This window comes from Bombus pyrosoma, linkage group LG11 (assembly GCF_014825855.1).
Source record: "Bombus pyrosoma isolate SC7728 linkage group LG11, ASM1482585v1, whole genome shotgun sequence".
In the NCBI taxonomy this organism is placed as follows: domain Eukaryota; kingdom Metazoa; phylum Arthropoda; class Insecta; order Hymenoptera; family Apidae; genus Bombus; species Bombus pyrosoma.
In genome coordinates this window covers 8,184,842-8,207,950 of record NC_057780.1, presented here as the reverse complement: position 1 = coordinate 8,207,950, position 23,109 = coordinate 8,184,842, and the positions used below count along the sequence as shown (strand labels likewise).

General features: G+C 35.8%; 1 protein-coding gene and 1 long non-coding RNA gene across 18 annotated transcripts in view; one reads left to right on the top strand and one right to left on the bottom strand.

Annotated features, from left to right (window-relative positions):
• The window catches only part of LOC122572382 (calcitonin gene-related peptide type 1 receptor-like), a 160,713-nt gene that overhangs the window by 125,006 nt on the left and 12,598 nt on the right, over window positions 1-23,109 (bottom strand). For 8 of the 17 annotated variants that reach the window (XM_043737290.1, XM_043737285.1, XM_043737286.1 and 5 more), the window contains one exon: window positions 5,089-5,160. In XM_043737290.1, coding sequence (XP_043593225.1) covers window positions 5,089-5,115 — 27 coding nt within the window. In that variant the 5' untranslated portion in view covers window positions 5,116-5,160. Of the gene's footprint in view, window positions 1-5,088; window positions 5,161-5,402; window positions 5,551-7,161; window positions 7,183-13,823; window positions 14,117-23,109 lie in introns of those variants that run through there. The other 9 variants (XM_043737291.1, XM_043737297.1, XM_043737283.1 and 6 more) reach the window with 9 other exon arrangements.
• Window positions 1,787-11,093, top strand: LOC122572390. The gene is made up of 3 exons (XR_006318443.1): window positions 1,787-2,161; window positions 8,057-9,814; window positions 9,912-11,093. It is a non-coding gene; the product is annotated as an uncharacterized LOC122572390 (long non-coding RNA).

The window sequence follows — 23,109 nt, the reverse complement described above, 5'->3', positions numbered from 1 at the left end:
TGAAAAATCATGGCGCGTAGATTTCCGCGGCTCCATTGTCCTCTCTGTTCCTAATTTCGTACGTACTTTAGAATTCACTGAATGTACAATTCTATTATATTACTTTTCAGACATTGTAAAATCCGATATCGCTTCCTCGTGCGCAACGAATTGAACGTACGATCCAAGACGAATTCCAAGCCAATAATAACAACTAATAAACTCTGAAATAGCTGGAACTGTGTTTTACAAATTCCAAAACCATCATCCAGATCGTTCGTTGATAATATGACACGTGTCTCGTTTTATCCTTTCGATGCGACGCGAGACAGCCTTTACGTTTCCAGTTCATGAAATACAACCTTTCACAGGATTTCGTTATTTCGAAGAGCGTTTTATGGTTCTACGATGGTCGTAAACAGATTCTACGACTCGAAAATAACTTCCACTGAATTCCACAACCACGATGCTCCTGCGTCTTCTTTCGACTTCGATCTCCTCAAAGCTTCTACTTATTTCATCCGCAATATTTTTTATTAAACGTCAATATAAGCGAAGAATTGCCAAAGATCTAATTTTAATTCCATCTGTTGCGTGCTTCCTCCTGTTGTTTCCCTTCCATCTTTTCTTGCATTCGTCCTCGGTATAGCGATTCCGTGTGAAAATTCGCCAACCTTATCCGAGCGATTCCTCGTCGTCGGAGCTTCGACTATCGAAGGAGAAGACTTTAAGGACCGTATCTTGGCAACCATGAACGAGAATCAATTAAAGCTAAAACGCGAAGCACCGTTGCCAGAAATAGCGTGATAGCAGTTAATCATTGAGAGTCATCACAAGGCCATGTGCGGAATAAATGCTTATGAACACACCGGTAAAACTCTATCGGTATATTTTTATCGACGAGTCTATTTCTTTGGCCACTTTATAGCGGCCGAAATAAAATCTTTTATACGCTTCTCGCGATAATAAACGTATCTGGAAATCGATCAAGTCGTATGAAGTATACGTTACAGAGGAGAATTCTGGATAATTCGCGTCATTCGTCGTCCGGTAAATTATCGCATTCGTGATAAGGTAATTTCAGCTTGCAATCGTGCGAACGAGGGCCAGCAATGCGAGCTTTAATTAATAAGCTAGAGAAATGCTTTCGGTGCGACAGTAGGTGCAAATTGTAGCGCAGGTGAAGTGGCGTTAAACTGTAATGGAGATTTTTAGGGTGGTTCCATGTGCATGAAAATGAGAATTATATTTCAACAGATATCAAGCCATGGACGGTGGCTGAATATTTTCTTTAGACCTTTAGCTTTCTATTACGAAGTAATGGGAAGAGTGAATTTTTGAGATAAGATGTGAAACGTTAAAAATGCAATATCTACACAACCGGTACTATTTTCTCGTTTATTAAAGTAATATTAAACTAATACGAGACAACATTCGGAACTGCATTTTGGATTTTGTAACTGCAAAAACAGGTTGTATTTCGATGCAATCTTTTATGTACGAAATAATAGGAGTAGATTTTTGAAACATTTTCATGAATTTTTCAAGAGCACGACGATCACGTTTGCCTCGTAACACGGTGCGGTTGTGCACGTATCACTATCCATCAGAGTGTTCCTGGTTTAATGAGGAGTCACGTTCGAATATTCTCTCTGATAGCGACATTTCTGACAACGTTCGCAGACTGCTAAGTGAGCTGACCATACTTCGTCGATGTCGTAATTAATGGAACACACAGAGGATCGGTAAATCTCGTTAAATGCATCGACGTTCAGCAGTATCGTTCGTCGTTCGACTGAGACGGCATCGGATTTCTCGAACGAGAGAGATTCCACTTTTAGGGAAATTGTTTGCTAGAGAAGATCCGCGTTGCTAATTGAATCCGTCATTTCGTTGATTAAGCACGAATTCTGAATAACCGTGGCGACATTGCTTACAGCCTGTTAACGAGTTAAACGAAGAATTAAAGGATTAAACGAAGCAATTTATTTTTCAACTTTCATGCACGATATGTCCTCGATGAGATATTTAATTTTGTAAGAAAACACGGTAGTTAAACGTTCGTAAGATTATGTTAACGTGACCAAAGTGGACGTAACATCCTCAAGTGCCTTTTTATGGAACGTAAACGAAAAAAAAATAAAAAAAACGCATGAAAGATGCAAGTACGCCGGAACTGATAGTAAGCCAGAACTGGTATTCGTATTTACTTAAACTCGAGGCTAAGAATCGTGAACAAGGACGTGGTTATTCGTTAACGTTTTATTTCGCGATACTTCGTCATGTTGTTGACTCGAACACGAAAAGTTTCACTTTTTTCGATGCATTTAGATATATAGATATATCAAATTATAAAACTTGTATTTATTTTGATATTGGGAAGACTCATTGCCATTTGGAAAATTCTAATATCTTTTATTACTATAATGCATAGTTTATTATCAGATAATATAACAACTTTTCTAATTTATTTACTCAATGATAAGTTGTCGCAATGATTTTTCACCAAATAAAATAAATGTGCAAAGTTTTTAGAATTCCAGTGAAATATTTATTTGTGTCATTATTCTCAAACTTTTATAGTTTTGAGCGACTGAATTTCACACACGTTCAGTGACATCATAAATCAAAAAATATCACGACGTTCACGATCGCCAAACAGATTTATAGTAACCTATTTGAATTTCATGCGAATGCACACCGAATACAGTGTTCTTCTGAATACAGTATTTAATATATTTTGAAATTCAACTTTTTGAAAATTCTATTTATTATTTAATTATTTATTATATTATATTTTTATCATATTATGTCGCTCGGTGATCCTGTTAACCAAGAATATTATTATTTACAAATCGATTTCGCATTGTTTTATCGATTTCCGTCAGTATCTGAAAAGCGCCATTTTTCTTTTTTCCATTGCGAGCAAGTACATTTTCATTAAATCTCTCCGGTGATACGTTTTCACCGAAGAATCGCATCGAATTATGATGTTCAGGAGCATTTTGAAAATAAATGAAAAATGTTTATATCCGTCGGAACGTTCGTAATAAATCACTGTTGTACGAACGAATAGAAGGATTCTGAAGAAATGTGAAATATGTATAAATCGATCACCTAATATTAGAACGCGTTTTGTTAAATTTTCGTTTCTATTTCGAAAAAATATTATTCACTTTGAAATCTCAGTTTACCTTGAAATTTATAAGCGGAGAGAGACTGGAGTATATTAAAAGAATGACAAGTCTTAACAAAAGGCACCTCTGTTTTCTATTTCGAACAGATTCATTTTTCACACCGATTTTCTTCCACTTGTACACCTTACGTATTCCAAAAATAACCACGAAACGTTTCTGTGCTTCGCATAAAGAGAATTACGTCTTTTTACACTTACGTAAATCAATATTTCAACTTTCAAAAAGATTAACAAGGCTAGAATAATACAAACTCGAATAGTCAAAGTCACGTTACCATTAACAATGCAATTTCTACAATTTATTTTTCTAGTCAATCCTTCGTTCAGTTTCCGTTTCTTTATTTTCCTGTCGTTCTTCTTTATATGTTGATCGCTAATCTTGCAACAAACATTTCTCTCAAAAGAGACTTCTACTTCTACTCCAAATTCTGATACGATTGCATCCAAAGTTTACGTAAAATTATTCTTATAAACTCGATATTATTTCGACGGAAGAATTAAAAGTATACGTTACAGTGATATCAAAAATGTACATGGGTGTAATATTAAAAATGTACATAAAAAATGAAAAATATGTACGAAAATCAAAATTACTATCCTCCAACTCTTTTATCGCGCTGCATTAATGATTCACCTTAAATATCATCTACGCAATGACGCGATTATTCCTCTTTCAAATTGAAAAACAACCACGCTCAAATTCTTATAACGTGATTGATAGATTTTGTATTGATTTAACAGCCACTGGCATTTCACGGTCTAATTAGTTAATAATCTGCTCCTACGTTGTCTCTATACTATTATTATAATTAGTATTTTGAACTTCTTATAATACTTAACGATGCTTAACACTTTGACTGTCACGGTGGTCATTGATGACCGGAGCGCTTGAACTTCTTACGATCGCAAAAATTGTATGAAAATTGATAGTTAGGGCATTTTGAATATAACCGATAAATAGAAGATACTTTGGAATAGAAAGTGCCGCACTGAACAATTAAACATTTTTATTAGAACATCGATAACAAAAAATAAGAACAAATCTTGCATCTAACGGTGCACTGTGTTTGCATTCATATCTTTGAGGGGTAATCAACGAATATTATTATAAACACAGCTTCGAAAATAATCGTAAATGCTGTTTTATAATCATATAATTCAAGTTAGAAACGTGAACATACCGTACTATTATATATAGAACGAGCAAATACCGTTTACCAATATCTTCTACACGTTTCAACAATATATTTTGGACGTTTTGCTTACAATGAAATGACAAATGCAAATGGTTTGTTGAAATAAACGGAACCTTGTTATGATATGTCGCTATCAACTGTTAGCAAGGCGCCACGGTGGTCACCCGTGACCACCAATAAGATAAACGGTCCATTGGGGAAGAATATTGTCTTACATCGTTAATTTATTATTATTCTGCCATTATATGCTATGAATAATAAAAATACTCCCGTGGAGTCCTGAGCGAAACATGTGATTTCGGCGTGGCAGTCAAAGTGCTAACAACAATCGAGTAACTCAAATTTGATCGAATAGCAAATTATTGCGTTCTAATATATAATATAATAACATAGATTCGTCCTGTATCTATATTTACTATATAAATTGAAAAAACGAAACAAATATCATGTTACAACTTAATATTTTCTCATATACCATTCACTTTAATTTCTTTTAATAGACGCACGAATTTCGTACTATTCGGTCGTAAGGTAAATTTATCTTGTTCTCATATTTATTTTTGCTAATATATATGTGTGTATGTGTGTGTGTGTGTATGTATGTATTCATATGGCTATGTAATGCACGTATACAGAACGACTCTATGTTACAACGTAGTAACTTTCTGGGAGCAAGATAATAATAGATGTAAAGATTTCATCAAAAAGTCTACTCACCTCAGTTTGCATATCCATATTAACCATTTTTAATGAAGCAGAACACGTAACGTCTTCGAATTGTGGCGGTCTCTGTAACAAACAGAGATGAATAAATAAATATCGAAAGGAAAAATCGGAAATTATTTGTACGTTATATCGTCGAGAAGGTTCACAAACGAATTTCGGAAATATTTAAAGCTAACACGTGCATCATTTTTCTCAGGAATTTTTATTGCTTGTTACGTAGCTTCATGACCGCTTTTCCGAAAAACTTGTTCTTCTTCGGTATTTAATACGTTGAAAGAATTTCTGCAAGCTTTCGAAGTACTCACTTTCTCGTTATAAAAAGATTTCGTAAAAGCCAAGACAAATAATAGTCGGGCTATTCTGTAGCCGAACATTCTTTAACCGCTTTTCACCAAAATATAAGATATAACGTTCTTGTTGGAAACTGGCACCAATGCCAGTTCGTGCGTTTAACGTTCAACGATACTCAGCAGCTGCCAAAGAAAAAGGAGGTATTTTGCAAAAGTTTATGAAAGTTTACGAATCCTCTTCCAGTCTCATCAAACACGAGACACGACAAAGATGTTACGTATTTTTCGAACAATCCAATGTATTCAAAATTATTTCGTTCTATAGCAAGCAGCTGTGTTTACTATCATTGAAGAAACATATATAAATATATATCATAAATAAACGAATAAATAACACGTTATTAAAAAAAGGTGATTACTATACCGACCGTAAAAGCCAAAATGTCTATAGGTCGAAAGTAAAATTAAATAAATCAACCACCTTTTTTATTTTTACTATAGTTGCAAATTCCATACATATTTGTAGAACGCAGCTATATATTCAGTTATGCATAATCTGAATGAACCAAAAATTGCCACGAATACAAGCAACGATGAATCTACTGAAAGAGATTAAAAAAGGGGCAATCCCCAACGTCTCTCCCTCGACTTCCTCCATAAATTTAATGAATATGAAACGTCTACACGATCCTGTTTAACTTTAAACTGTTTACACTTCAATTATCAATATCGTCGTTACGTTCTATCAACGTGATTAAACTCGGATATCTCGCGCAAACGGATAGTAAATTACAGGGAATTTCCTCGATAAATCTGCTGATGCTTTTTACACTCCCGAGAGTTTGCTCGATAACAAATTGTTTACACTTCGGTTATTAATATCGTCATTACGTTCTATTAACATCGATAAGCTCGAAAATCTTACGCAAACGGAAGAGAAGTCAAATCCAAACTTTCGCTCGATATCGGCTGCGAAGGATCCAGAAGAGGTGGTGGTGGCGAGGGGTGGGGGGAAGGAATGAAAAAATCTCCTATTTAAAAAATTGCGAATAAAGCTAAACTTTAATAGAAATACAGATAATGGACAAATAGACGATCATTAAAGAAATTGCGCGTACGATATCATACGTACTTAAGCAAGGGGTTGGGAATTTTGCTTGGGAATTTAAAGAAACGTGGAAAATGACTTTGATGCGAGGCGTTACAAGAGACATTCCGATAAATCAACCCCTTAGCCTATAACGACGAGGGAGACTCGTAGCAAGGGATTGTGCGATAAACGAAAATCACGCGTCACATTCGTGGCAAAGAATCTGCGCCATAAACGGAATCTACGTGTCTGAATCGTGATAAAGAATTTGTGCCATAAACGGAACACACGTGTCTGACTCGTGGCAATTTACAAATTGCTAGTGATTCATTATCCACTTTGAAATAATAAATTGTTTTTGTTAACTGATCAATTGATCATGATTACGCCCTAGACGTCTTAAAAACACTATTTGTCCTCGAACGTTGTTTATTATTTCACAATTCCCTTTGGAGCCCCTGAATATACATGTCATAAGAAGTATACATTTTGCGCCAGTTCGGGCACACGGCTGAACAGATGAATGGCACGGCGCGCGACCCAACTTCTTGCCTACGCGCGATCGGCAGATCTCGTGTAGCTTAAGGGGTTAAGATGCGAATCCATGAAATACTCGAGGGGGGAAAATGTTCGCTAAGAAGATTTGTCGAAGGAATTTTTACAAAATGAATTACGTTACGCTACCTTCATCTGGCGATTTATCTTCAGATATTCGATATTTCTTTAAATCCCATCTCGAGCTATAAAAAGAAATCCAATCTCTGGCGCTCTTTGTATTATATTTTTCAGCTTTATTCTTTGTCACTATTTCCGCGAGTCCGAATTCCATCGATACATATCGAAGATTGAGTAGAAAAATTCGATAATCCAAAATCCAGTTTCTCTGCGATGTGTTTTGAACGATACAAGAAAGTAAACAGTAATAAGAGAAAGAAAAAAAGAAAAGAATCGACAGTCGATAGAACAGATAGGAATTACTATCGGGATAAGCTTTCGTTCTCTTTCACACTGTGAAAAGTGCTCGTACGCTGTTAACGCAATAGCTTACGACATCGGGGCAATTCGTTTGACGAACAGATAAAAATGCAAATCCATCGATTCGAAGGTTTATTTAAAATGAAGAAATGTGCCGTATTCTGTTTAATTAACTTATCAAAGATGAAACGGTGGAAAAATATACGACAACTGCGTAAACTGAAAATTATTAAGCAACATAAACAGAGTCATTAGGATAAAAAGTATGTTAGGGTAATAGAGAGTTTACAGAAACCAACTATACAAACGACGAAATATTTCTACGCTTTAAAAAAGAATAGTTTTCATCATAGTACTATAAATAAAATAGAAAATCGACGCGCTAGAAAAAATTGTGAGAAAAAAGATACCGAGAGAATCTCCGGAATCTCTTTACGATCGCCACCATCAAAGACAAAGTTCAACGACGTAAATTCATTGAAAAATATTCCAAATAAAATGTTAACGAGTGTCAACTACCTTGAGAATTGTCAGAAGCAATCGAAAGAATCGTACATATTTTTCTTTGCCCCTCGTAGTAATTCATTTTGTTTTCAACTTTTAGGAAATTACATGCTATATCGAAGTCAAATCGTCGCAGATTATTTTATGTGAAAAACAAACAAGTGTCTAGATCTCAGCTGTGTTATTCCTGGAAGGACCAGGGTAAGCAATTCTTTCCCAGCTTAACCGCTTCTTTCAAGGCAGCAGATCTATCGAAGACTATCACGAACACGGTTTAATCCCAAATATTCTCCACAAAGACTAGTAGTCACGTTTCAAGCAACATCGTTTCCACGAACACTGCGCGATCTTCGATTTAACCTAGGAACAGCATCAGTAGAAGCGGCTGGCTGTCTGCCAGCTTCCGACGAGTTAACCACCGACCGCAACTTTCTAGTGCCAGACCACGTCATTCGTCACTACGACACAACTAACACATTACCAACGATTAAATACTTTTTTTAACGTACATTCAAAACGACCATACGTTACGTAATTTTACCACGTTAAACTTTTCAACGATACGGGTACAGCGAAGTACGCTAAAACGATCTTGGTGAACTTCAAATGTCCTTATTTGTTACAACAGCAGCCTGCTCTATCATACACCTAGATACATAGATACACTTTCAGCCATAAGTACCGCAAGACAAGAGCCGAATTAAGAGACGAATTAAACGCATTTCACTGCTTGCATTTTCTAGTTATTTTTCACAAATTTGTTATTTCGTTCGCATCGCGTACGTCCTTTGTGATATAAAATATTAAATAAAGAAAAGCGTTCGAGCTTTGTCTAATAAATGTAACGAGTTGGAGAGTAGAAAACTTCGATGAAAAATAAAAGAACACAAGCGTACAAATGATATAAAATTACTTTATGTAATTTTCACACATTGTGGTCTCACATTTGTACTCTTTTACTCATCCAAGATCTCAGTCAATTAGCTTTTCTATTATATTTTACCGAATCGTGGCTAATGCTGTAAAGCAAAGTAATTGAAAAGAACACGTTTAACTGAGATTTCCGAGATTATTAAAAAATGAATAAGTACATGATTAGACTGAACGATCAACATTATGAAGGATAAAAAATGATAATCTAACGATAAAGTTCTGGCTACAAATGTTTTATCATCCGTTTTTCTCGTCTTTTCTGACTTTAGTCGTAAGAATTATTCGGCACAGCATTCGTTTGTTGTACACGCTAAATTCACGTTTCACGAATCTAATCCTTGACATCGTTTCTAGCAGACGAACTATCGACAAATTGGACAGAATGTAACACGATGTTTTCTCATCGCGTTTAAAAGCTGCGGACGTTCTTTTCGTTTAATTCGACGTGTATTTTCTCGAGTTAAGTTCGATGGGCGAAAGAACGTATCAGCAACATGTTGAATGATAAAGCAAGATTACAAGCGTTGTAAACAATATTGCGATAACGAGAAGCGATGAAGGGAGGTTCCGTGGAAAAAAAGCTCGCGGGTGTAGTTCATCAATAAACGTCCGGAGTATGTATGTTAAAATAGATTTATAGCAACAGCTGCGCCAAGAAGTTGAACCGATACGAAAACCTTCGAGTTTACGGAGTTTCTGGTCAGCGATTTATGGTTCTTTGCCGAAAATTAATTTACTTCGCCTGGATTTGATGGTCTAATTATACCCATGGATTTATTTATCGAGCGAATTATATTTTACAAGTATACTTTCACAGATACAATATTCGCATAGAATTTCGAAAATGAGGAGAATGATATTGATATACGCATGAGAATATACGTGTTTGTTCAATTGAAAAATAGTTATACGCATTTCCTTCGAAGTAAGTGTAAAAGTTAATTCTCTCAAAGTTTAAGAAAATTTAGTCGTAATAGGTTTCATTTAAATTTAATGATAATTTTATTCGTTCACCGATATAGGTCATTCTTGATTTAAAGATATATTATTATCTCCAAGTTTAAGGCAATTTAGTCATAATGACTTTCACAGAATCAGTTACATTGAAATAAAAGGCTGAAAGTGGGAAAATTATGATAACGATTTAATGTTTCATGGAACGATATTTCGAGCTTCCATTAATCTAAAAATCTAGGCGAAACACAGTTTGCAGCAGTCAAGGAAGTTTACGATAAATTATGCCATGTCTAGAAACTTGTGCGTAAATTCGCGATAAATCAGTCAATGGGGTTACTAAATGGGGTTAAATTTTCCCACTTTACTTGAAACCATGGAAAAGATTTGGATAACTGAATAACTAAGAAAAAAAGAGGTGGGAACAGTGAGAAATATGCGGTTGTCGAAGGTTTATAAGGCAAGAGCAAAACTGAATCTTTAGAACGGGCTATCTACCTAGCAAATGTACGGAGAAAAGATTATAAATTTGTTTGGAACGAAAGCATATGAAAGTTAAAAGTCCCATAAAAATAAATAAAGAAAAACGAAAGGAGACAAATTTGCAAACTGAATTAATCTACGTCCTACAAATTTTTCATCTCACGATAATATTTCAATTTATAGGATCGTAATTACAGCGAAAGCTGTTCCCTGCAGCTGCGTCTAAATGATTTTCGTCTGCGTGCAAATTCTATGAACGAAAATCGTTTGACACCGAACGAAGCTATCGTTTCGTTAAAAAGCAGTGAGATTTAGCAGACTTCGTGCTGGCGACTTTAATGTAGTTCTTTTTTTTCGACTCTAAATAAATCTCGTCAAGTCCAGAAACACCGAGAGAAATTGCGGTTCCAGAAGTAATTGCAAGGCCGTTTAAACGCGTCATTGTTTTTCTATACGATTTCTTTGGACTAAGACGACCTTACCTCGAGTCACAAATAAAAAACGTAAAAGAAGAATTTCCTCCGATACAACTAAACTTATACCGCGTGTCTTGCACTGCAATAAAATAAACGTTTCAATGTCACCATTGATTTTATTACAAACTCGATAATCGAAGCACGCGTCGGATACGTAAAACCAATTATAGAAAACTGTAATTTCTCATGTAATTCGAAAACGCTATAATTTCCTTGAGTAATATATCCCATAATTAATATCGCCAATTAAATATTCATCAATTCCATTTTATATGTATGATACTTGTATCGTAATCCTATCGATTAATATCCCTACAAAATTGCTAATTTCAAACAACCCTATTTAAATACCAATTAACCGGTCTGCTCATTAACGAGACAGAGTCACTCGAATCTATCGTTCATTCTAATTACGCGGCTACTCTACCAGCGACATTTTACCTTAAATGCAGACGAGCGGCACTTTTCTGCGCGATATCGCTGCCATCGTGTACCTGTCTTTTCTTTCTTCTTATTAGGAAAACAAAGAAACACTTATAGTCGCAGCGGGATCTGCTGATATGCATACAACCTTACACCTTTCAAGCTTATTTTTCTCGAAAACGAAGCTACGAACGAAGAAAGTTATTCTCTTTTTCCACTTATCTTTCCACGTGCAATTAACGCTCGACCGCTTGTATTGTTGTGTTTGGAGACACCCTATATATACAACAGCAGTATACCATCCTTGAACAAGTAGCGCAACTTTGCCACTCGTTTCGACTAATAAACTAAATGTTCGGTTCATGAGTAGTATTTAACACTAGTATTTACGTTCTAGTAACAGTTCCAATACGCGGCTAACGTGCCATGTTGACACTAACACGGCTTTGATTCGTTAACATCATCGACGATTAAGAATGACCGGAAGGTGAAACGTGAAATTGCGACAATTGCAATCAGCTTTTTTCATTGGACGTTGACCAAATGGTCTATTATTGAAAGTAAAATACTGAATAAAATGGAATCGAGTTAGAACGCAGGTAATCTTTTTTGGAAACAAATTGGTTTCGGCGAAGAGATTTTTTTTCTTTTTTTTTTTACTGCCGAAATCAGCTAGATTGACACTCTTCTTCTTTAAAATTTGATAGAGAATAAATTGGGATTTTTTTAGGTGTCAGTCGGGCCGACTGGAAACTCTTTTTCAGAAATCAGATTAACGTAAAACAGGGATCTTTTTAAAATTAGGTTTCAACTAAATTAAGGATGCTTTTTAGGAACTCTTTTTGATGAAAACGGGGATCTTTCGTTTAAACAGTTTAACTGACTTTTTTCCTCTTTTAGAAATCGGATTGGGCTGGCTAGAGAATATTTTTCTGAATCAAATTGCTATGAAACAGGATCTTTTTCAGGAATTGGATTAAACTAGATTAAACTAAACTGAAATTCTTTTCTCGAAACAGCTTAGGAACAAAAATGTTTTGTAATGATCCACTCTTTTTCAGAAAAACATGTTTCTTTTACCAGAAAAGGTGGCCATCTCTTTCGTATATTACGATTCATTACAAAACATTGTAATATTCACATGTCATACGACGGGTGTCTTTAATTACTTTAGTTCGCTTAATTGGATCCATATACGTCTCTTGAAATTACAGGATTTAGAAGTTACATCTAATCTCGCTACTTGACACGCTGCAGAGCAAATCTCCAGCTACACGCTAACGTTTAACGTGTTTACTTCAATGAAGTGACAAACAGGTGCTACAACCGTTTACAACTACGCGTTATATGCCATGTCTTGATGATTATCGAGGATGTCTGAAGCTTGTTCTGTCAAGCAACTAACTGTTTTTCCAGCCAACTAACGTCCGACTGAGAAGTTGATTGCTCCGTGAAATAAACCATTGAAACCTTGATTACTTCGATTGCCAGCGATTTCCGATTGTCAAGGCGATCGATACCTAACTGGTCATTAAGACGAAAAGTATTCTGCCCTCCCTTCGACTCGTTCAATGACGAACGAAACATTTTCTAAGAAATTGTGCAACTGGTTCGAAGAAATTGAGTATCCGTTCGATTAAAAAGTTAATCGTTCTGCAGCTCTTGTTAAAGACAAAGTGGATTATGAGATTTCATTTCGTATCAACTGTATTAAGACACGTACCGATCTCGTACAAAAGGCGATAATTGAATCAGGTTACTGATAAGACGATTAATCGGATAGAAATTTACACGTATGCAACAGTTACAGAAAATATAGTAAATTAAGAATTACATGCTGGTTCTTACAATCTTCCAGTGGATAACTTAGATACGAGAGAATATTGAAATTCGATTTAAGGAATTATTTAAAGAAAGAACGTTTTAGGATTTTGTTCGTAGGCAAGTTTAAGCTATTTAGCTAGTCACTGGCTGCATTGTGTCAGTTGCAAAGTACCAAAACATTATGCATAATTTATATTTAACGTTGCTCTGTCGGGAGAATTGAAACTAAGATCGAAGTTTGAATTAAACTTTGTTGCACGAGAACCATAAATCACGCAACGAGTCAGACTCTATATAAAAGATTTAAATAATCGATAATAATACAAAGGAAAGTAAATTCGTTCTATGAATTGATATCGTAAGAAATTATAATAAGAATGAATTTCCTAAAGATTCTTCAGGATTAGACTATCGTAAGCGTGCCAATACTTACGAACAATAGCCTCAACGATTCCTGATATCAATCATTTCTCTGTTGAAACTATTACAGTCGATGTCTTTCGAAGAATTTCAATGAAAGCCTTAATGGAAGTTTTAAGTATTTTGTTTAAGTTTGTATTTTCGTACGTTCGCGGGGAGACGCGATCAGAAAGAAGCGCGCCAACGGGAGTCGTAAATTCCCGTTACAATAGACTAATCGACGCCACGAATCGTACGATCCCTTATTTCTTGTGGGATAATAAGGGTGATTAATAGAAATAACGCTGCAGTTAACAGGTTATTATATCTTTAATTGATCCAGCAACTTCGGTGATACAATGGTGTATGTTTTACCGTACAACGACGAGTTAGTGCGACGTGAGACCCCTTGCGTGTCGCTTCGTATGATGATATCGGCCGAACACTGGATGATGACTTGACCGAGAGAGATGTGGTGATGTTGACTGATTGACCACTGGCTCGACAAGTGCTGAACTGTGACTCGGAATTGGAGTTGGAATAGGAAAGATTTGGAGAGAGTGAGAAACTGAACTCGACTGTATAACTGTTGATGACTGCTTGAGCGCCTGCTCGAGAGTAGAACAGTTGATGACTGCTTGAGCGCCTGCTCGAGAGTATAACGGTTGATGACTGCTTGAGCGCCTGCTCGAGAGTATAACGGTTGATGACTGCTTGAGCGCCTGCTCGAGAGTGTTGGACTGCCCTTAAGGTGTCTCGGAGGAAAGCTTGGTGTGGGTGTGCCCTTTGACTGATGAACGCGGATTCGTTGTTCACACTTTTCGTCCAGGAAGTGAGGGTAACGATCCGCGATGCTGATTGGTGATGGCCCACTCTAATGAACAGAATATGCAGAAGATTCCCACCAACGTAGAACGGCGGTGGACTTTGCTCCAGATGGGAAAAATAGCCTTTTATGATGGACATGTGTTGGGTTTTTCCCATCTGATGACTGTCCGCTTTCTCCGTGATTCTTAAGAGCGCCTAATAAACTCAAGGACCTTTCCAAGACCCAGCCATAAACTGCAAATACTTCTCGAATTAGAGAATTCTCCAGATATGCAATTAGACTGGCAAACATGTGTGGAGACAATGCAGCTAAAGCCTAATGTCTTTATGGTGGGTCATTGGGTCTATTGAGAATCGGGATGGCTGTAGGTTGACCGTTGGCGGCCAGGTAGCGAGGGCTGGCGTGCAGATGTCCTGCGCGACGTAACAAAGTTTATTTAAGTATTTAAGGAATTTTGAAGTATTTCGAAGAACTTCAACTTCACAAATAACACTCAAAACGTGGAAAACAGTATCCAGCTTACAGAATGAGTCGTTATCTCGTGGTACGGTAAATTCAAGAGAGAAGATCAGTTAGGATATTGTCTTGCGTAATCAAAACCGAACATGCATCTAGTTAGAACGAATAATGACGCAATGTGCTCAAAATACGTGAACAATTGTATCAGTTCCGATGCAGCTGCCCACACATTACATCCTTTATCCGCGTAAACCATGGACGTTCGCAATTGTTCGTTTATACAACGGGAATACTATGGCTTCCTTGAAAAAGCACCGAGCATGCACCAACTCCTCGACCCGATAAAACGCTCGGTTTTAATTCCTCCGTTTGCATCGTTATCGCGTAAATGATAAATGCGACGCGATGTTTCGTACATTTCAAGAAGGTGGAATTTCTAACGTCTGCCTTGCGATTTTCATAAAACTTTATATCAAATTGCCTTTCATGTACTTCGATGTAAGTTGCGTTTCGTATTGTTCGTGGAAACTGTCGTGAATTATCGAAATACGGAGGAAGCAGTTCCGAGAAGAATTTACAACGAAGAGTCAATTTCTAATGTTTAAATTATAGTCTTCTTAATAATAATTTTTCTTGAATCGATATTTTGATATCTCGTCGAATTTCCTAAGTTCAGCATCCTGTCTTAAAAGTAACTCCGTTAAATGCTGGAGTTCGCGGAGTTAAAAGTCTACGAAATTTCTCAAGTTTTGAATTATGAAGCTCGAAGTTGAGAGATCGACCCAGTCTCAGTGTTTGAAGTTCGAGGGAAGCGTTGGCTATATCGAGGCGGTCTGTCCTATCGTTAGCTTCATCATTCTCTTCGTTTATCTTTACATCTGTAATGAAACGCAATTTCATTCGAAAAGACACTTGAATCTTGATAAGCGTGAAAAATAGAATCTTGAGCAATAACATGGTAAAAATTTGCGTAAGAATGAACCAAGCACAGAACAAGAAACCAGAAACAAAATAGGGACTCGATATTCAAGATTCGATATATATATACAAATAATAATTATAGGTAATAATAATTAGATTTGTATGCCAGATAAATATTAACAGTTCTCGATAATATTCTCATCCAGTTTAATGGCAACGTTATTGTAATAAAAATGCGATGTTGCGAAATAATAAAAAATACTACGAGATCGTTGGGAACCTCATCTTGATAAAGAACATCGATCACCCAACTTTGTATTACTAAAGTTTAATAGAATTCGAATTTAAATATTCATTTTTTTTCCTTGCAGCCCTCAAGAGAAAGTTCGAAGTTCAATTAAGCATACGAGACACGTTTTACATTTCATGTTCCTAAATAATATATCAATTTATATTATACGATGACTGTATGAAAAGTTCGTTAGCAGATAATAGGGTCAGATATCAATCTACGTTAGGTCAGCAACTTTGTAAAACGCTATTGTAATAAACGATATTGCAACGTCACTAATGATCCGTCGCAAAATTAAGTTCAAAGCGAGTAAATTTCTTGCGCCATAAAAAAATCTAATTACAAAGTATTCGTATACGAGCAAATCGTTATAATTACAGAGACGTATCGGTGGAAGTGAATTGGCGAGAGAGCTCGATCGAAGGACAGGAATTAATTGATATCGTGGTTGGACAAAAATGATATTTAAGGGGCTGGACACGAAAGATTCCTAACGTAAATTGATTTGCGTCCACGGAACAATTTATGGTAGCGGATATCATCGATAACAAATATTTAATGACCCTCGCTGTTCGTACGACGCGTACATCATCCACACGATGAAATCCGAATAATCAACGGTATACAGAATTTTTTATCCATCGAGGGCTCGTTCGAACAATTTCCATAAATTTTATAATATCGAATTTTCTTCGTCTATTTTTTTTTTAATCCTTTACTCTGCATATATTACATTACAAATTTCGACCGAACGATTAACCGATCAAACGATCTTGAAATTGCGTTGAATATCCTTAGGGCAACGTTCACATGGTCTTCCAGTAACTTTGAATGCTCCTCGGTGACCTCAAATAACCTTGAGTGACCTCGCTTTCAAAGTAATAGTGCGCAACTTTCGAATGGCTTTGTATAACTTTATGCGACTTTAGAATAACTTTCGCATAATAATAATAATTATAACTTTATTATAATTTCTAATTTCTAATTTTTAATTAGAATAGCTTGAAACGTTTATCTTGATTAGCTATAAATAGCCTTCGAATTATATCGATGATCTATATTCCATGGTGCTTTTGTTATACGTATTAACAAAGGTGAATAGATTAGGTATAATAGCTTCCTAATTTAATTGATTTAAAATATTACATTTCGACGTAATTATAACGTTGAAAACGAACAGACAGAAATGTGGAAATTGTAACAATTAATGGGAAATCTATCAGCGAATTTTATGTGGGTCACAATAAATTGAAACTCGTCACTCATTTACTAATCCATAACGGGAAATTGATTACTCTATTATTCACCGAAAAACATCTCATTTTAGGCGCAAACAAATGGACATTAATCTTGCGAAAGGAGCGGATAGTATAATTTCATAATTATTGTGGAAATGGTGGTCGTTGCCTGACACGATAATGAGTAAATTAATTAACGAGTCCAGTAATTAGCCCTACTAAATTATGAAACTCCTATCAAATATCACACTCGCAGCTTAATTCATTCACCATATTCATCGCTTTAAACGACCGTACATCTTGAATATGCATTGTTCTAATTTCCATGGTTAGCCTCTTTATGGAAATATACATGCTGCTACAGTAACTTACTTTCAATGTGAACTATCGAAATTAATAATTTCCAAACTCCTTTAATTATTCAACCACGTTAAATTCAATGCTATCGATTCACCGAGAGAACTGAAATAATTCTTCCAATTCAGTTTTACGATTCTTACGATATAAATAGGAAGCTTACCATAGAAAATGTCACGCAAATGTATTTTTCACGAAAATTGAGCAATTTCAAAAGTCGATAAATAAGACTCGTACTTTTAGCAAGAAGATATCGTTATAAAATTCCAAGCTTCAAAATATATACGTATAGAAATGTATTTCAATGCTGCGAAGCGTACGGATTTTAGGATATCCTCGACGTATCGTCAATGTTTCGAAGCTTATTGATCCTTTTGAAGTTGATCCTTTCGAGAACCATGAAATATCGACGAACGGAGAAATAATTGACATTTTCGAGAAAATCTTCCTCGGACCAAACAAAACTCCTATATCGTAAAGAGACAAAAGGGAGGAATGGCGGATCGCGATAGAGCGAAACAAAGGAATTTAAATCGGCGGTCTCGAGAAATTGTACGCCGCGGAATTCTAAAAATTACAAATTGAAATCGAAGTTCCCTTGCAACGACGACAGACGAAATGAAATACGAAGGAAATATGAGAGGGGGAATTGCAGGTGTAAAATAAACATCACGCGCGATGAAATGTTCACCTCGAAATCCCAGCGAATCTAGTCGACCGGGCGAATAAAACGAAACGAAACGGCTGATGAAACAAAATTACCGAATCATATTGAACACGTCGAATCGAAAGGAGCATCGTCGACTCGTGGATCGCTGTTTTTCTATCAGCTGGATAAAACATACAGAGCCAGCGTGTATTATTATTTCAGCCGCGGTCGAACGACGTCAACGATGTAATTCACGGATTTATCGCATCGTGAACAACCTCGAGATGCAGTTTGGCTCGAGACCACTGAATTCAACCGATCGGCTCTCGATGTTCGTTCAATCTCTTTGATAGTGAAACGTTTCACCTGTAATTTAATAACTGCGTGTTTCCATAGTCGATTTAGTAAACTGTATAAAATGCGTACGAAACGAATGACTTCGACAGGCAACTATTCACGCAATATTTCATTGTTTAAATATTTCTTCGTGCTATAGGCATTTTAATCGTTAGCCAACGGTATAATGATTTTTACACGTGAACACAGATACGAATAAATATGCGATTTAATGGAACAACACAGTTCTTATTTTTACTTGCAACCTACTGTTACGCTACGAAGACTGCAATACGATAAGTCACGTTTATCTATGTTTTACCGGGAAGAAGGTTTAAGATTCGGTATGTTTCCATCAAAATTCTTGCTCGAAATTAAAGTGTATGTAATATCTTGAGAAATATGGGATTCATATTCGGGGAAATTCGCTGTAAGAGAAGCTCGTTTACACATGGTAAAACCGACAAGGAAATATTTTATTTCCAGCCATCTTACACGGTAGAACTCTCCTCGGGGATCGTTTAATACGACAAGTATTTTGAAATACTATAATACGATTCTACATTTTACTTTTATTTTCTCTACCTTTAAAAGGTAGTAGTTCTTTCTTATTTATATTCCACATTGCAATTATAATTAATCTAAACATAAGATGCAATTACATCAAATAGTATGTATAATATTAGATAAACAATATAGAAATAATTATCGTCTTTAGTGTATCCTGAAACTTTCACGTCGGTATCTTGATTAATTTAAAAGATATTCAAACGAACATATTTTCAGAACATACCTCGACAAAATTATTATTAATCGCGTTAAAAGCGTCGCAATTAACCGCCAGTGAAATTGCGTTATTGGACCATCTGAACCTTCTATTCTAATTATTTTCATTTCGTTTGAAATATTCCGTACTATAGTGCAGTGTCAACGAGATTCTGCATAGGGCGTAACATCGCAGGCTTAAAAAGAATAATATGTATCATTGTGTCAACGTGACAGCGTGCTACGCAGGCAAAGAGTATAGGAAAAGACTCATCGTGGCCATTGTCTGATACAAACTACGTTCTCGTCGAGCTTAAAATCTCCGAGACATATTTCATCGTCGCCCTCTGGTTGCGCGCAAGTACGTGCATTCATTTTCCAGACATTTTCAATCTCGGTATATATATATATTGCCGGCAAAACGAGACCCGCTGCCGTAAATCGAATCGAGGGAAAAGTAAGCAGCGTACAACCAATGAAAACATCAACGAAACAGCGTGCGTGCTTCCCACCGTTCGAATCAATTTATCGCGCGCTATTTTCTACGGTAAAAGTCGTGCCGGCCGATCGAGCCGCGTCCAATGAAATTTATGCTCTATTCGATAAAAGATACGGATCGATTTTCCCGTCGATAATACCGTCGACAAATCGATCACTTTCGCCGGATACGCGGTTTATGGAAAATAATTGTTATTTCTTTATTAAACTTTTATATAACGACAAACAAATAGCCATATTTGTACGTTAGTTCGTTAACATCAGGACACTTATAACAGGAAAACGAATAAATCTCGCATATGATTTTTATTTATATTCTGACAATTATTCAAATCTTTGACAATTATTATTTGATTTGAATGTTCGGTCAGGAGATCGTAGCCAACACGTGTGATCCTTAATTCGTCGTGGTTTCTCTTGTAACTCGTACAAATAGTTTTTCTAAATTTGTCCATCGTTTTTCCGTTTCGCGTAAATGCAGAATCATGATCGATCCGTAAGATATCATAGCTCGAAGGTATAAAATTCAATGACTGAAACGATCGGCTAAACTCATCCTGAGAGTTTGAGAAATAACGAATAGAATCCTAATCCAGGAGAAATTTTTCTTTAATTGATTTTAAAACTGTACGCTATGATATAACGCCTTTTGATGTTCAATTATAGCAACACCTCTATCGATTCGCTGCGTGACAAAATCGAATCGTCGACTTTTGCTCGAATAATTTTACGCGCCGCGTTTTGCATTTCATTTAATTCCCATCAATCAAACGCATTTGCATTTCGCTCGATTTCGAAATTAAATTTCACTTATCGTTAGTCGATGATTCCTCAGCTAACCGATATCTTCACAGTCGAATAAATTCTCAAAATAAATACAAAATATAAAATACACAAAAGCGTGGAAACGTTTCTAGCTGGAAACATTCGTGCTTGGAAACGCGTAAATACTCCAATTAAACGTCCGCCAAGGTAACTTCGTTTAATTAAACTTTCTACTTTTGAAATTACAGCGCTTCGCCACGGCACGCCGTTTCATTCGATTCAAAATCGCGCCTTATATCACGCAGACTATACCAAAGGGACTATTCGTCTCTTGCCTTTTGAAACGAAGTTTATCGAGAAACAACGATATTACAAAACGAATATCTTTTCATCCTCCTGTAATGTTTTCGTTCGATTAGATAGAAACTTTATGATTAACCTTTCGCAAAAAATTTACTAAAATATGAACGGAAATATTCTATAAAATCATCCAATATATCGCTCTTCCCGAGAAAGCAAATAAAAAATGTATGTTCTATCGTTTTTGGTTCGATCGTTTCAGGATCGGTGTTTTAATAAAATTTTTATTCCACTCGTTGTCATGCACAATGCACAGTAGCCCGGCAGAAAAAAGAGAGCCCATTTTGGAATAAAAGTTTATTAAGTTCGTCAACCCATCAGTGACTACCGTTCACCATTTTCCACTGGGAAAGATTAGTTTAGCGAAAGAATTGATATTAAGAGTTAATTAATATGATTCATATTTAAATCTACGCTGATGATTACGATCATTTCGTCCCTTTCGTTATAGAATTATAACACCCTTGACCAATTTCGGACAAATTTACTAAAAACCCATCCTGTTAATTGCTGCAAAACAGTTTCATATCCAAGTTAACCCGTGCAAAAAAATCAACGTCTGTGTACGGTATAGTATTTCGAAATAAACGATAGACTGTTTAGTTATTGGCGTTGATCGTCACCTCAAATTCTCTTCAAAGAGAGGAGAAATATTGATGTGTGTCAGTTTCGACACAATGATTTTGCATTTTACGAGACTTTGCCTTCTTATCGATCACCGGTGAATACGATATCGTGATACCCGAATAATACTTTACGAAGCGTTTCGTGTCAGCTAAAATAGCAGCTCGAAGAGCGTAACATATCCTGCCACAAGTATAATTGCTGGTCGTGTTCCCCGTCAAGACAAGTACAAGATTTTAAAGCGTAAACTTCACGCGAACTTTAACGAGTTTTAATGCAGCGATATGCCTATCTAAGTACATAGCGTCTAGATATGAATATGGCGATGAAGATTAGAAAATGGTAATGAAGATTAGGTATAATCATAGCCCCAGAAAGTTTCTAATTTCTCATTCGCCGCGATTTTAATTTAGGGCATTGGATTTCTTTATGTTTTAGATTCGAAGACTTTTATTTTAAATTTAAAAAGTCGAAAATTTCCTAATTATTTATACCTTAAACGCGAAGTTTTTGTTCTTACTTATGTTTGAGATTAAAAATATCTTACTTTTCTTTATTTTAAATTCTAAATCTTCCAAGCTTCCATATTTAAAATTTGGAAGCTTCATTTTCTCGCAGTCTTCAAATTTTCAAATTCGGAAGTTCTCAATTCGTGGAAAATTCGAAAATCTCCCTCGATGGAAAATTTGTAGATTCGTTACGACTGAAATTTAGAACGTTTCAATTTTCTGTACCTGAAATTTGTAATCTTTCAATCTGCCCTATTTGACATTCAAAATCTCTCCATCTTCTGCGTTTTTCCAATAGAAAATCTTTCCACTCGTTGCGATCGAAATTCAAACTTCTTCGAGTTTCTACAATTTAATATCGAAATCCTTCGGTCCGTTATCTTTTGAATGGAATTTCTGTTTAACATGGCGACGTTCGACATCCAGAAATGAAACGAATCGTAAAAGAACGTAACGACGTATCTTTCTTTAACGTCGAACTCACGGAAACGCGCCGCGATCCTAATTGTAAACGACTGCTTTGACGGGAATATGACATAATTTTATCAGGCGACAAGGAAACAAGCCAAGCGTCACAAATGAATTTCATAATTCGATACAGCGACGATCGATCGACGACTTTCAATTTAGATGCACCGATAGAACAACGTTCCATTAACCTTGATCATAAAATAAAGAGAATTTAATTAATAAAAAGACTCATTCTACAATTTCACGTAATCCTGCAAATCGTTTCAAATTTTCAACCACTTAATTTATTCATGTAAAAAGAATACTAAATTGCCAATACTTTTGCCAGAGAATAATATTAATATCGATAATACATGTTCGAAATTTCATAATATTTCATTACTAAATTTTTGAAATTCATTAAAGTTAGGATAAAACTGCTATTATACTTATCGTTCATAGCTTGAGATCTTTCAGTTGATTTCAAGTTCGAAGATTTCCTATTTCCATATATTAAATCCAAAATCTTTCGATGGATTACACAATAAAATCTCGATTATTCGAATTTTTCATACTAATCGAACGATACGCATCCAATTACATTCTACG